The sequence below is a fragment of the Ammospiza caudacuta genome, chromosome 8 (genome assembly GCF_027887145.1).
Source record: "Ammospiza caudacuta isolate bAmmCau1 chromosome 8, bAmmCau1.pri, whole genome shotgun sequence".
Taxonomy (NCBI): domain Eukaryota; kingdom Metazoa; phylum Chordata; class Aves; order Passeriformes; family Passerellidae; genus Ammospiza; species Ammospiza caudacuta.
Window position 1 is genome coordinate 22,865,308 of NC_080600.1, and position 15,350 is coordinate 22,880,657.

Here is a 15,350-nt window from a genome sequence, read left to right on the forward strand (position 1 = left end):
CCAAACCTCTGTTGAGCTCTCCTTCCAGCAGCCCGTTCCCAGCTCCCCTGACCTGCTTTTCTGCCCCCAAACCCAGAAGGAGCTGAGGACAGAGGGGAAGCCCATGCAGACAAGCTGTCAGTGCTTGCAGAGCTGCTAAAGCACTCTGAGACCGTTTGGCTGTTGCCTCAATCACACAGTGTGCTGGGGGCTGCAGGACTGCTCCCAGAGCACAGCTTCTCCATGGGCTGGCCCTGCTCTCTCTCCTTTGTCTGCTTCCTGCCTAGTGCAGCAGATGAGCCTGCCAGGGAGGAAAATCATTATGAAAAAGATGGATGTAATGCTATAAACAGGGAGGGGCCATTGGGTGAAAAGCTTTCACCATAGTTCATTGGCTGCAGTTATAATAGTGAGCCATGGCATTGCCAAAAGGAAATGTGAAGTTTTCAGCTTTTCTATGTGGAGCATCCTAATTCATTTCTTTGGAGGCCTCTTGAATGTTTTATATGAGAAGCACACGAGGTAAGGAGTGGTGCGTCTCAGACTGGAGAGAAGCTCACAGCAATCAGAAAATGCCTTTTGGAATAAAATCTTAAATTCCAATTAAAAAAAGGCATCCTACCACATTGTTTCCATTTCCTGTCTCAGACCCTGCCAATAATTTTTTTAGGACTGTCCTTCATGATGCTGTAAAAAGCAATCACGATCTTGGGCTGGGTTACTTTACTTGGTAGTTGCATCTGTTCTGAAAGTAAGGATGTAAATACAAACCATGTTTTTGCCTGAGCAATGGTGTGTGTTATTGACAATTGTTTTAGAAAATGAAAAATCTGTTTGTAATAGGAATCACAATTGGTTTTTTATAACTTGATGGTCTAAGAGTTTAAATGGGTCAAGTTTGAGGAAGGAGAAGCTGCATTGGTTTGGCCATCTGACACAGCTGGAGTGATGTGCTTTGGAATATGTGAGTCTGTCTTGATGCCAGTTGTAACAGCAGTCAGAAATCAGATCTGCTCTTAATTTTCTCTGGAAGGCTCTGATTTTTGCCTGGGCTGCTAATGGGCGGCTTGGTTTTGTTTCTTTTTTTTTTTTTTATTTACCCCGGGAGGTTAATGAATGCACAGCAACTATCTTGGGCTGAAATGCAAAGATGGACAAGTTCTCAGTGGGTTTTTACCAAGGGGTAGGGGGGCAGAGTCAGTCTTGTGCTCTTTTATTGAGGTTTAACTTTTGGTAAAGCCACAATACTCTACTTAAAAGTGTATTTTAGAGTAGGAAAGTGAACTTATGTTCATTATGTTGGTGTTGTGTGTGGAAAAACGAATGAAAGCAACCAAGCAAACTGTGATAAAGCACATCTCCCCTTTCAGCAAATTAGGGGATTATGCAATGGATGGAGGGGTTGTATTTCAAAAGTGCTTGTCCTGGACAGACATTGTCTTCAGGGTAGAAGATTAATTTACAGCTAGAAGGCACTTTTACATGATAGCATGTTGGTTTTTTTCACTAGTAGGATAACTGTTCAGAATATTTGTGTAATCAAACTCCAATCAATATTCCCTGTTAGATGGGTTGGAGAAATGAAGACAAAATGTATTTCTGTGAATGCCTTGAGACCATGGCTATAACAGTTGTCACTGGCTTGAAGTTATGGTAAAACTGCTGTGCTCTTGTTAGTGTTATTAATGTTTGGAGGAAATGAAGCAAGCAATGGGAAATGAGCTTTGTCTTTTTGCAGGCAGACTTTTAAAATAGGAGACAAAGAAGGATTTGCAGAAGAAAAAATAGGAAAGAAAATGTCAAAGGGTAAATGTTTTCTCCTGTATTATCCCTTGCTATGGTTGGAATGAGAGAGTATGAGAGCAATAGCCTCAACAGATATTTCTGCAGCCTTCCATGTGAGTTTAACTTTCCATGACCAAAACAGTGTCTACAGAGAAAACCAGTCTGGGTTTCAAAACAAAGAAGTCTGATTGCAGTGGTCAAGCTTGTGCAACCTGACATTACTCTGAATTCACAGTGAACAAGAATTTGCTTTACTGAATCTAAAAGGTACTTGGAAAAATTTCCTGTTAAATCTAAAAGAGGCAATTAATCCAATAAAGGCCTATTTCTGAAAATCTTGACCTTGTGAAATTAGACTGCAGTAGACCTTTCAAATAACCCATGGGGAGGATGGGAAACTGCCAAACTCATTGATCCATCTCTTCAGGGCTGTGGTCAGATGTAGTCAGTTCTGTCACAATGAATTTTTTAAAAAAAGCTGTTTTTCTTTTAAACACATACATTAGAGAGGCATATTTGATTTTTACAACATCTTCAGTTGGAAGTTGTTTACTGCGTAAATTAGACATTTCAGGATACATGTGGTGATGTAAATGAGAGGGTTACAAGACAGTCTTTGGCCTGACTCTGTTGTTTTACCTGCAGCTGACCTGAGACCCATGTCAGGGAGCAATTCCCACCATGTCTGTCTTTTCTTAGAGAGCAAAGGGGGTGTTCCCAGGAATACTGAAAATCAGCAGCAGCCTGTTGTCTGGTGACGAAGATACAGAAAGTAACATTAAATTTCATCTTTATTAAATGCCCACAAGGTGGCACTTGTCATCTTTTTACCTCTCTGAGAGCCAAATTTCTATACTTGAAGCAACACTAGGAAATAATACTAGATGTTTTGAAACTTTAAGAGTAAGCTACCTGTGCTTTCATGGCATATTTCCTCACCCCATTAAGCTACTGTCAAGAGAAATGCAATGGTAAGAAAAATTTGTCTATGTGTCTATGTTTTTGTCTATGTGAAAGTTTCACTTTAAAATTTAAGATATTTAAGATTAATTTTTTTTGCTGTAAAAGATATAATTTTTTTTGATTTCTCATGATTTATGCAGTCATGTGCCAGTACTTTATTTGGCAAAGAGGAGGAAAAATGAATACTTGCTTCCTTTGCTTTGGTTAAATGAAAATCTAGAAATTAATGATTTGCAACCTGGTCTAATCACTTAGAGGATGAGTTCATTTTACTGCAGCAGTACTTGTGATAAGCAAAATATTACTTCTTAAAATTTCCCATCATTCAAACAGAGGCAATAATAATAGACCTGCTCATAAAAGTCATTGAACTCTGGCTGTTTTCAGTGGGTCTCTCATTCAGCCCCGTTAGAAGCATTCTCACAGAATTTATTGTTGCCAGATCAGACACTGTAGAACCAGGATGGCAGTGTGATCCATTTTCTCTTTCCCCCTCAAGACTGATGTAATTATCAGAGCATGCCCTTCTTTAGGCCCCTTCCCTTTTGCTGAGTGTGCTTTCTCGTGTCCCCCTTGGTCACATCTGAGAAATGCCATTAGCCCTTGTAGCTTTCTGGGGCATTGTGCACACTGACTGTCTCTTAATCATTTTTTCTCCAGTAATAATAAGAGTAGTAAAAGAAAAAGCACAAGAGGATGAAAGAGCAAATAAAAATAAGTTTTCAATATTAAAAATTTCTGGGGCATAGGATGTGTGATGTAGTGCCATCTTGCAACTGAAGGGATGCATTCATTATTGGTGCCTGTTTTCAGTGATTTGCATCTTTCCCTTAGATTGTATTTTATTCTTGTTCTCCTCCCAGATGGGAATGCCTCTGAAAAGGAGAAGAAAATACACGGATTTGTTTTGTTGCTTAGATAACTCAAACATCATTTAATTTTAAAGGTCTAAAGCTGACCATGTGCATTTGAATTTATGGGCATTGGAAAGTGTAGCTACCTGTGCCAAAGGGTAAGGTAAAGAAGTAAAACTTACTGTAAGAAGAGTTGTCAGTGGTGACTGTCACCTCTGCCCCCAAGCTGGGCGCGTCCCTGTGGGTGGATGGCTGCGGTGGTGCAGTGCCTTTGCTGTGTGCCAGCTCTCCAGGGCTGCCCTGGGAGCAGCTGGCTGCTCTTGGCTGCTGTGACCTCTGCCTGCAGATTGCCATCCCCTGGCAGAGACAAACCATGTGAGCTGGCAAAAGCTCCTTTTTGGACCTGGAGGCAGTTTGCCTCTGTGCTCAGAGTGGGATGTAGCTGGAATTTAGCAGTGCCTCGCTCCAGCTCCCACCGGGATGGGTTGTGTCGTGTCAACGGCACGATGGGCTCAGAGCAGGGGATGCCCTGCTGGGAGGGGTGCTGTCTGCACACCACTGAGGGCCCTGCTGAGCTCTAACACCTGCCAGCTTGTTGAACTGGGTGCCTGTCTGATGTCTTTTCCCTTCCTGGAGAAGGTGGAGAAAATAGATGGTGGTTTATTGGGAGACTTTTGCGCTGAAGCTCCTTTACAGCATTGGTGTCTTAGGAAGAGCCTTGATATGTCTAAAAGTTTTCAAAGCATTTTTCTTTTCCTTAATTCAAAGGAATTTGGGTGCCAAAGATAACATTAAAGAAGCATCAAAGACTCAATAACATTCTAGAAGTATCAGTCATCGTTGCTGAGTGACATACAGAAATGTGGTGCCTATTGCCTGGGGTGTTCTCAGCCCTGTGGGGATGTTCCATTAACAAAGGAAATTCTATGATGCCCAGGTTGTGAAACCCTAAGCGATTTCTACATGGCCCCAGGCCATATGTGCCATCAGGTTCTTGTCATTAATGTCTTGGTTTTAAGTCACTAATGGAGCAACATTACATTTGGGTAAACATTATTTATTCAGTGACTTCTAAACCCCAATTCTTTTTGTAAAATAACAGTATAAGAGGTTTTGTTTAAGAGAAAAGAAATATTCCAAAAAGTTGCAAGTCATATCCTTTAAAATGTGTTATAAGTCTGTGCGAGATATTTTGGTCAGAAATAGTTTGTTGCCCCTTTGCTTTGGAAAGATGAAGGCAGGACAAGATTGAGCCATAGGATCATTTCCCTTTTTCTATTCATGTGAAGGACTTAAATGCTAAAGAAGTATTTGTTTCTAAGAAAACATTTCTTGCCAGGTAAGAAAGCTTGACCACAGCTTTCTGTTTTGTTTATGGACACTGACTGAAGTGCAGTTCTCTACAGCCTTTGGCAGCTGTGTGTGGCACCCTAATCCAGGGTTGTTTCCACAGGACCCTCTGCTGCAATGGGCAGCAGCCACACATGTGACACTTGCTCTTTGCATCAAGGTCCTGCTCCTGCCCACCATCCATGGCAGATTGTCATCCAACTTACTGCTCCTGGTAGCAGAGGGGTGCAGAGGGCCTTTGTGCAAAGAGAAGAGCATCCCAAGGTCTGGTCTAGGAGCAATGAAAGATGTTTGGTGTGTGTGTCCCTTACTTCTTCCTTACACATGCTATGGACAGGGATGGCTTGGTGTTTTCTGCATCATCTACCTTGCTGTCCCTCTCCAGAAGCTGCCTGGAATTATCTTCCCCTCCTGCTGCCAGCTGCACAGGGACTTCTGCAAAACACTTCAGTGCTGCTGCAGCCAAGGATCAGCTTCTCATATTTACCCTGAAACCATGGAGCTGTAGCCCATCTGTTTTAGTGCTGCTGCCTAGGGCAGTGGCTGTATTCAGCCTTCAATTAACTCAGTGCTGTTTGAGTTTTATTTTGGTTGGAGTGTGTAAAAGGCCTCACTGCTAGGGCTTGCTTGGCTACTGCTGAAAACATTTTGTGATGGCTTGAGCTTAGTTTCTGAAATGCTCTTGGCACTTGTACTTTGAAAAACAGAGATGAAATGACATTTTCTGTTAAATTGTGCTGGTTTTTGTGGCTTGACAATCTCACCAGCAAATAAATGATGGCTTTGTTTCTCTAAGCCAAGTGATTTTTTTTTTTTTTTTTATGTGCATCCATTGGGCATAGAGAAGGTGCTAATAAGGAAGATCTGGGGGCTGGAGACAAATTTTCTAGAAGTTGCTTTTCAGGCACAAAAAGGAGTCTGTTGTATGGGTCAGCAAATGGCCACATCCACTGGGCCGGTCATGAATCTCTCCAGGAGTTAATTTTTGATACATGCTGCTGCCAAACAAAGCAAGAATGGCCTCTTACAAGACATGCCTTCTGGTTAGTGCCTAGCTGGAGCTTACAGAAGAATGTTTATACTTTCTTGCATCTTTTCATGTTTGTGACTTACACCATTCTTGGGTCCCAGGCCAGTTCAGAACATGAAATCAGACTTTTTTTTCTCCTGATCATGTTGGTATTTGGTCCACATGGCTGAGAACTGGCCTCTTCCACAAAGATCCCCGCCTGAGGCCTCACCTGTATTCAATAGAGATATCATCACATAAAACCAAAGGTTGGGGTAAAAGCTGCTGTCTCAGCAGATGGATGATTGTTTGCTCCCAGACAACATTAATCTCGGCTGTTAGAGATGACCAAGGTGCAGGTACTGATATCCAGCAAAAGAAAACTAAAACTAAATTCTCTACAGTAAATCTTGAAGTCTACATTGCTTTATGGGGTTATCCTGATGAGTTAAGATGCTGCTGCTCCTCTACCCTTGAACTGGCTGAGAAACAGCCATTTCAAGCAGAGGTAAACATTTTTATTCTTTCTTTAAAAGGAATACACAAAGGCAAGCACTCTAAACAGTTTGAGGCAACAGTAACAGTTTTCATATCTGCAGTTAAAATGTACACTCTGAAAGTGCTGCAGTTGTCCAAATTTATATAGTGGATAAAATAGGAGTGGGTAAGAAAGAAGCAAAAAAACGTAGGGAAATGCTACATTGTAATGTCACAATTAGTCACATTTGTGTTTATGGAAAATCTGAGATGTTCTCCTAGTGTTTGTGTCTGTGTATATGAACTTCTAAATGGCTGTATGGTTGTTTGTTGGCAACCATTTCTGTGGAAGTGAGTATTTCTGATGGTCAGTCTGTGTTTGTCAATTTGGCTCATGCTCGAGACATATAGTTAACTATTTTTTTGTGTGAATTGGTGTGCTCAAAGGAGGGCATTCTGTACTCAAAGAGCAATGCTCCTGCCCACTGTGACATTTCTGACTGTTGCCAGAAGCTGCCTGTTGTGCTGTTCTGAGCTTTTTGTCTCTGTTTTCTCTGCATTTAAGCAAATAGCAAGGAACCTTGGGGTAGAGATGAGACAAAGTGGCTTCAGAATGAGATGCTGAGCAGGTAGAGTGGGATAGACAGGGGAGTCCTAACAGGACAACACTGGGGAGCAAACCAAAGCGCTGCTCAAGGATGAGGGGAGAGGTCTTGCATGGAGGTGGAGATTTCCCTCCCACTGGGGGACAGCAAAGTCCTGGAAAAGAGAGGAGTGTGTTGTGAGTCAAGAGGATGATGGCAAGCAAGAGCTGGGTATCCAGAATTTCTCTTGTGATTAGTATATAAGGAAACTAGAGGTAGATCTTCAGGAAACTTTGCACTTCTGAATGAAACAAAGTGAGAAAAGATGAGCCACTTGGATCATCCTCAGGATTCTACCTATATTGACTGATGGCATTAAATAATGCTTGTACAAACTGCTGGAGTAAGAACAAACACTATGTCTGAGTTGCTCGGAGTAAAGGTGGTGTAACACCACTTGTCAGAAGCTCTATAGGAAGCTGAAGAAAAGTGTTTACTGTGTTACATGGTAAATTTGGCTTATGGGAAATCTGTGTGGTTTTTAAGTACATATCATCTGCACTGTGTTTGTAGCCCAGTTAATTCTAAGGGAAAGTATCTGTCAGCTTGAAACTGGTATCAGTTTGAAATTGCAATTTATGTACATGGACATGTCCTTGATCTAAAATGTCCTTGCTGATGAGAGTGCCTTCATACTGGTGAAAATCTGACCAGTGCTGGTAGGATCGCATCTGGACAGAGCTGATGGCATCAGCTTATCTATTTATGTTTTCCCTGATGCTCTAGGCCTTTGGAGAAGAGTAGCTTTAAGTTGAATTGCATCTCACTTAGGGCAGGAAATACAGTTAAGATAGATCCTGATGCACAGCTTGTAGAAAATTATTTTATCCTGGAAACATTTAGCAGAGCTGAGTTACTGTGAAAAAATCTGAGAACTGACAGTGTACTTTATTGCATTAATTATAACATGCTGCAGCATTAGTGAGAAAATGTATTTTGGGTTCCACATTTTCTGTGGGTTTTTTATCATGCCTGTAAGTGCTTTTCAGATGCCTAATTGGAGATGCTGTATGTAGAAGCCTGTACTATCTGAAAATCAAACCCTTTTCCTTATAATGAATTTCTAAATATTTTTGATGTATTAAATGGGACCACATCAGTTAACCTTTAAAAACAGATAACTAACTAATAGACAGGGCTGGTGTTCATGCTTATTCTATCTCATCTTTGTGTAGTAGGATAGTTTTAGTCATAGAAACATTCTTGCTCGGAAGCAAACACTACAAACCCTCTGCTTCACTCTTTCACTGTGCTTGTGTTTGCTACTACACTTTAAAAAAAATCACAATAAAAATCACCTTTTGTTTTTTCATTGCTTTGTGTGGGATGGCTGGAGGGTATTCTCACACTGTAAAGGCAATAAAGCTCACTGACAGATTTTTTTTCTAACAAAATCCTTCTGCACAGCTGCATAACATAAATCATTCCTTCCCATTTCTGAATGTTAGCTATTTCTTGTATGAAAGTAACTGCTGTTCTTGTCTGACTTTAACAAGGTTTGAGGTTTTTTGTTTGGCACAAATATTGTCACTTTTTTTAGTTTTATAACCACGGTGCCCTTAGCTGTAGCAATTGCAGGGCTTGAGTGTGAGCAAGTACAGGTTAGACTGCCAAGATGTTTTTACTTTCATAACAGTCAGCTCATATTTTAAAAATACAGTGTGTGTTGTCCTTTACTAAAATTATTTATTTGTGAATTCAACTAGTGCATATATTGCCAAAACCCAGAGTATATCAAAAGTAAATTCAGGTGGTGGAATAAGAGTTGTCTTCTGGGACTAAAGCCATTATTTTTACTTTAAAATTTTGCTCCTTTTCCACATGACATTGCATTGCTAAGGGATCATGTTACAATGCTTCTGGAATGAATCGACTTGCACTGCCTTAATTAAAGGTATCAAAGCAGGAATGAATAACCCTGGCTGCATCTGTTGCTGCTGATTTGCTTTTACTGCCTCAGTGAAGCACGAGCTGCTTAAGGTCTCTCTGCAGATTCAAGGTGTTCTTGCTGCTCTGCAGGATGTGGTAGAGCATCTGCAGGACCTTCCAAAGATCAAACCCCATCATAATCAGGGGGATGGCAGTTTAACTGAGCACTGCCTTAATAATAAAGTCATAATGAATTGTATTTGTAAAACCCACTGCCACAAGGTGGTCTGCAAGATCTGCCCCCTCTTCATGCACAGAGCTAAAATATGGGGTAAAAAATGGAACAAAATTACAGTGCAGTCAGGGCAGGGAGTGTTCTGGGAGGGTCTGGCAAAGCCTGTGCCAGTTAAACTGGAAAATATCTCCTTCCACTAAGCTCTAGTTTAGAGATATTTGGCATAAATATGTGTGAGAGATGGACTACAGCAAGGACCTGAAGAAGACAGATTGCTTGCTCAAAGGGGAGGCAAAGCAAAATTTCAGCTTCAGGCTCAGGCCTTAAGGACTCTGAAGTGGAGATGCCATTCAGGCTAAAATTCAAGGAACAGGTTCCCAGATTGCTTGATCTTTATGTAACCTTAGAATAAAAACAAGAAGTTCCCGTTGTGTTGGGTGCAGCAGGCAGTTCCAGTGGGCAGACGATTGCCAAGAGAGCTCAGGCACAAAGGCTGCAGCCAGCAAGGCTGGCTGTGGGGGTGGCTCAGCTTGGGACCCTGTGTGGGGAGGATGGAATAATTCTCACCAGCTCCAGGCAGGTAAGCACAGCATCGTGCTGAAAGCCTTGGTGACTTGTGCCATCAGAACTGAAGCTGGTCAGAGCAGTGGAATAGTGGGTCAGAGTCACAGTTTGCAGCATAGCCCGGAGCTCAAAATGTTGGATCAGTTGTAACACAAGCCATAAGGGTGATAGAAGACATTGGAATCTTATTTTTTTAAAATTTTATTTGAGAATTAAAATCTAGGAGTAGAAATTTGTTACTTTTAATATCTAGTCACTACTTCCAAAAAGAGCTTGTACTCAGTATGAAAAAACTTCCCTTCATTGCTCCAAAGTATTTCGCTGTCCTCGCATACTCTGATTTTATTTTAAGAGTTGTTAATTGCCATCCAGAAGAGGAAAAAGCTAATGGCAGGAATAAGTTGCATGGAAACTCATTTATTGGAATATAAATTGAGATTTAAAAAATCTTTCTGGTACAGTTGAAAATAGAACTTATATACATAGTAAAATAATATACATTCTTCCTCCTCACAGTATGCTGGCTTCTGATCTGCATGTTTGACATTTTTCAGATTTGTTTCTATAGTTTTTCCCCCAGCTGGATTAAGGAAATACCTTTTCACATTTTTAGTTTAAGTAAAAACAGCTTGTTCTATAATAGTAAAAAGTAGGTTTAGAACCTAGGTGCAATATTATCTTAATAATTCTGCAAGTGCTTCTGCAGTTTTTTTCTGTGTTAAAATGTTTCCTATGCAACATTAAGATTTCTTTGTTTCTTTTCAGATACTGATGAATACAGACCACCTGTTTGGAAATCTTACTGTAAGTATCTCAGCATTTTGGGGCTTTTTCCCAAGTTAAAGCTGAAAAAGTTTCAGTTGGATGTTTTAAAAGACTAATTTCTCTTTTCATCAGAATGTGAGTTTAAGAAGTATCAAAGGGGTTCACTTCTTTTAGAGACAGGTACAAGGAGGTAGTTTCACTACCCCAAGGACAAGTGAACATAGATTATTTAGAGGAGTAGATTCTCTGCCCCTTATTAATGTGCATTGTCCCACTCCTGCTTGGTCTTGCTTATAGTGGTTTGTCTGCCTAGATCAGGGCTTACATAAGCTCCATTCATGCCTTAAAGTTGGTATCCTTGCAAACTTCTAGGGCTCCTGTGATCTAGTGCCTTGCATCACTAGAGCTGAGCTTGAGCTGGTTAAGAAAACTCAAAGTAAATTGTTTTTTTTCAGGAATTTGCTGATGTAGTGAAACAAGAGCATTTGTTTGACCTGGTGTGACAAATCACAAGCAGGTTTTTGGAAGCCCTGGCTAGAAGGGCGTGTTTGCTACCAGCCTGCCCGTGCTCTGCAGTTCTTGGTGTGCTTGTGCCCGTGCCCAGGGGCAGCTGGTCTTGCAGGCTGCCTTGGTCAGGTGTGCAGGGCAGCAGGCCAGGTGCCTTGCCCTGACATCAGAGTGCCACCCTCTTGGGAACTTCACAACCTGATGGGGTTTTTTTCAAAAAAAACCAAACCAAACCCACAAAAAAGCAAACAGCCATTTTTAAATCAAAAGAATTTCATGTAAAATGACCTCTTATTTGTCTGTGCAAATGGAGGTTTAGGGACATGGAAGAGAATATGAGAAAACTGTAGAAGACCGTCATAGCTTCCCCACAGTGGCTCACCTATGAATTCTAGTTATCTGTAGGATACAAAAGCCAAGATGTGAGACATTTTGACACTTGAGGAAGCAAGAAAGAGGAGTCTGCTGCTCAGACTCTTCTGAAAATCTTCAAAAAGCAGATTTTGAAAACAGAATGTTCGTGTGTATAACTCACTTAACAGTTTAGGGTTGTCAGACTTACATTTGCATTACTTTGTATATGTTCATCTTGGTTAAAGGGGTTTGCTCAAGCAACGTTTCACATTGAGAAAATGTTTGCTCTCTAAAGGTTGAGGAGATTTAGCACTTGAGAAAATGTAGTTACTTTAAAGGTTTCCATCCTGCTGTGGGAAACTTTTTAATCAGAGATGTAGAATTAAAGACTAGGTGAGAATCATGGTTAGAAGGAGAGCAAGTGTAAGAGGGCAGATTTGATTATTTTTCCCCAGCTCTATACCTTCTGTGAACTCAGGGAACACTGCTCAAGTTTATTCCACACCATGATCTAGAAGAAGGAGCTTGAACCTCTCTAATACCAAATCTTTGTTGCCAGCTTGACAGAAGCTGAAGGCCTGGGCATGTGCAGATGTGTTTGCAGCAATCTCCAATGTGGTTTGTATGAATGGTTTGTGTGCACCCCCTCTCCTACCACACTGGGGCTTGCCTGCCGTGGTGAACCTGCCTGTGGGGCTCAGGGTGAAGCTCTGGATCCTGAGGTTTGGTCAGATTTCTGCCTCATGACAAAGAGGAATGTCTTGTTTGACTTCCCTGGCAATAATTACAGCAAGGAAAAGCTGCTGTTGAACAATTCGAATTGCATCCATCGGTTAGAGGAGGAGGGATAGGAATCCTGTTTTGTAACTTAGCTAGTCACCCTGCTGTGCTAGGTTACTGGAAGATCTTTTCAGCCTGGCTTGAAGTAAGGTGGGAAATAGTTCTGAGTTTTCACCCAGTTTCTGTGGGGCATGATGGTTGTGGGTCTCCTCTTTTGTGAAATTCAGAAAAATCTTAACTTGCTCCTTCCTTTTTTTTTTTTTTTCCTTTGAAATTGACTCTACAGTTCTCAGAATTAGATATGGACAGGATCCAGTGTGGTCAAATACAGCTTTTACAATAGAAGCTAGGGAATCTATGTGCTGGCAAAATAAATGGTCATGCTATGCCTAAAATGATAATTGCACTTTTATATACCAGTGTGCTGTTCTTCATCACTTGCAGAAATCATTTGTGTATTACCCAGCATGGAAATGACTGATTTTAGCAGCAACAGGAAAAACCATTAGGTTTTTTTATTTGGAAAAAAGGGAATGTTTTTTTCCAGTTTATCTTACGATTCAATGGTCATTGGGCATCTTGCCATTTTCTCCATTCCCATGTAGCTTGACACATAAATACAGCATTTGCCAGTGGAAAAGATTTGGGATCAAATGAGAATTGTAATTAAGTCAAATTTTATTGCTTAAATTAATGTATGGTCTTATTACCTGAAGAAGGTGATGGCACAATGTAGACCTTGGTATTCATGCTAATGATTGCAACATTATTTAATTTTAGAATATTACAATTCCAAATGTCCATTTTGCCATTTCTAGTGTACTATTGCAATACTAACTTAGGGTTGACAGCCTCATTTTGAAGGTGAGTTGCCAAACCAGATTCAGTTGGCATTAAAGTTGAAAGTCATTCCTTTGGTATTATTCCATAAAGTCTGCACATACTAGTAGCAGTAAATTTACATCTGGTTGTAAAGATCTGTTCTGGCTTGATGAAACTTATTTTAAAAACAGAGAAAAAGTAGGAAGGAAGATATAAATGTAAGTAAGTGTATGTCATAATTTGAGCCTTAGCTGTTTTACTCTGCTACTCAACTCATTTTGTCTTTAGATCTGCAAAGGCTTTAGTGTCTTCATCTTTCTCTTTCTTCAGAAAGGTCCTCACTGAGCAGTGGCAAAGGCAGAGGGTTTGACAGTGCACAGTTCTGAGTGGTTCTTGTAAAGCCTTGATGTGTTGCAGGTGACTGGGTGTGTGCCCAGCACTGTAGGATTGGGCTCCATCTGCTTGCCAAAGAAAGTCTGACAGCAGCCTGATCTGACAAATAGTGAACTTTAGTTTGTGTTTACTATGATTCTTTTTCTGATCTGTTTGTTGGAACTTGTCTGATCTCACCTAGTTATTCCATATTACTTGATGAATTCGTTATAAAGAAAATCAATATCCCATTTTGGCTTGCAACATTCTTTTTTTCTGACCCTTTGTTAGTAAATTTTTATATCTTTCATATCCTTGTGTTAAATTTTGCAAAAAGTCTCCTTTATTTAAACAGCAATGTTTAATGTTAAAATGTGTAACTTACACAATGATGCTCTATTAATTAGAATTTAACTTCTGCCTTCTCCCAGTGTATCAGTTGCAACAGGAAGCTCCCCATCCTAGAAGAATAACCTGCACTCGTGAGGTAGGTATCACAGTGTTCAGTTCTGTACAGTCCAGTAATTCCATGCCTGAACTTATTGTGTCCAGCCCAAGGAGTGGCTCCTTGGGACACTTTGTGCTGTGATTAGAGTGGGTAGCCTTGGGGCACGGGTACTCAGAAATCCATTTGTTCTAAAAGTGGAATTTAAAGCATTTTGATGTGTATCATCATTTACTGAGACTCATTGACTACTTTTTGATGCTTAGACACATGGAAACATGTTTTCTCCTGATTTGCTCATGAGGATCTCATTTGTGAATGTTTTAATTCCCACAGAATTAGAACCTTATTTTTTCTGTATATATATTGATTTCTTTGAAATAATAAACCAAAATAAAAACAACAAAGAAATTAAAAACTCAAACCAATCCATAATTGAAAGTACCAGCATGGTTAAGCAAGTCATACAATGCTTAACATGATAATTATTTTGTAATTAGTTGACTGCACCAAGTATATGTAGTATACTCTATATACTATATATACTTTGTAGTCAGGGAGAAATTGTAAATTGCTGAAGGAGTCTGGGATATTTAGTAAAATATGATAGCATAATATCCCAGGCCAGTTTGGCTGCAGAGAAGGGCTTGGAGGTCTTCTGTCCTAGGTCGTAAGAACTCACAAGCAAATTTCATATTAAGTTCTTTTTCATAGTGTTTCTTAGAATACTATTAGCTAATCCAGTCAAATAAGCAGAGACATAAATGTGTATAATTCAGTATCTGAAAATAAAAAATTTTTACTGCCTCTGGTGTGATGGAAATTGTTCAGCTATTGATCAGATACTGATTGTCCTCTTTTTAGAGTAGAACAAGAAACTTGCTGGCCGAATATAAAAGCACCTGTGTAAATCTTCAAATATGAATCACACTGACTACTACAACTTTCTCATCCTCATTTTCACTGAATTTAAATTCTATTAATTGGAAAGTGTTACTAGCTCTAATAGAGATAGTTAATTAAAAAGCTGGACTGGTTTACAAAGGAAAATTTGCTATGGGTGAGTGGTGGCCATTTGCTATGGTCAATGGGGGATTGCAAAAGTATCATGTACAATCAAAACACTGCTAAGTCCTGTCATCAATGGAGAATGCAATGCAACAGATTAGTGTCTGTAATTATATATTTCTATGAATTTATTCCAAAACAAGATTGACATATTACAAACTTAAGTGTAAATCTATCCCCGTGTCAGAGTGAACAAAAAAACTGACATTGTGTATTTTAAAATAGCTTCTTGAACTCTGCAGAGTAAACCTGTGTTTGCACCATGAACATTGTAGAAACTGAGAAATAAAGGCTGTAGATTGAGAAACTAGTGTGAATAGAAGTAAATAACAGAAAACTATGAAAGAATCAGTCAGGTATTTAGCTGCAGAACAGAGCATATTAAATATGCATTTTATCATTGAAGAATTACTTTATTTAAAAAATTGGAAGCTTATTTTTAACTAATAAAGGTAAAATTGAAGAAGTACATGATCAGTGTGCATTTTCCTACTTCATCATTAGTTCC

The 15,350-nt window shown here is 39.9% G+C and overlaps 1 protein-coding gene across 2 annotated transcripts in view; it reads left to right on the plus strand.

Moving 5' to 3' along the window:
• The window catches only part of CHN1 (chimerin 1), a 92,404-nt gene that overhangs the window by 11,710 nt on the left and 65,344 nt on the right, over positions 1-15,350 (plus strand). Inside the window, exons 1-3 of one of the 2 annotated variants that reach the window (XM_058809145.1) lie at positions 2,711-2,735; positions 10,495-10,533; positions 13,761-13,816. Coding sequence is in view for 1 of the 2 variants with exons in the window: in XM_058809144.1 (XP_058665127.1) it covers positions 10,495-10,533; positions 13,761-13,816 (95 nt within the window). In the remaining variant the exon portion in view is untranslated. Of the gene's footprint in view, positions 1-2,710; positions 2,736-10,494; positions 10,534-13,760; positions 13,817-15,350 lie in introns of those variants that run through there. The other variant, XM_058809144.1, reaches the window with a different exon arrangement.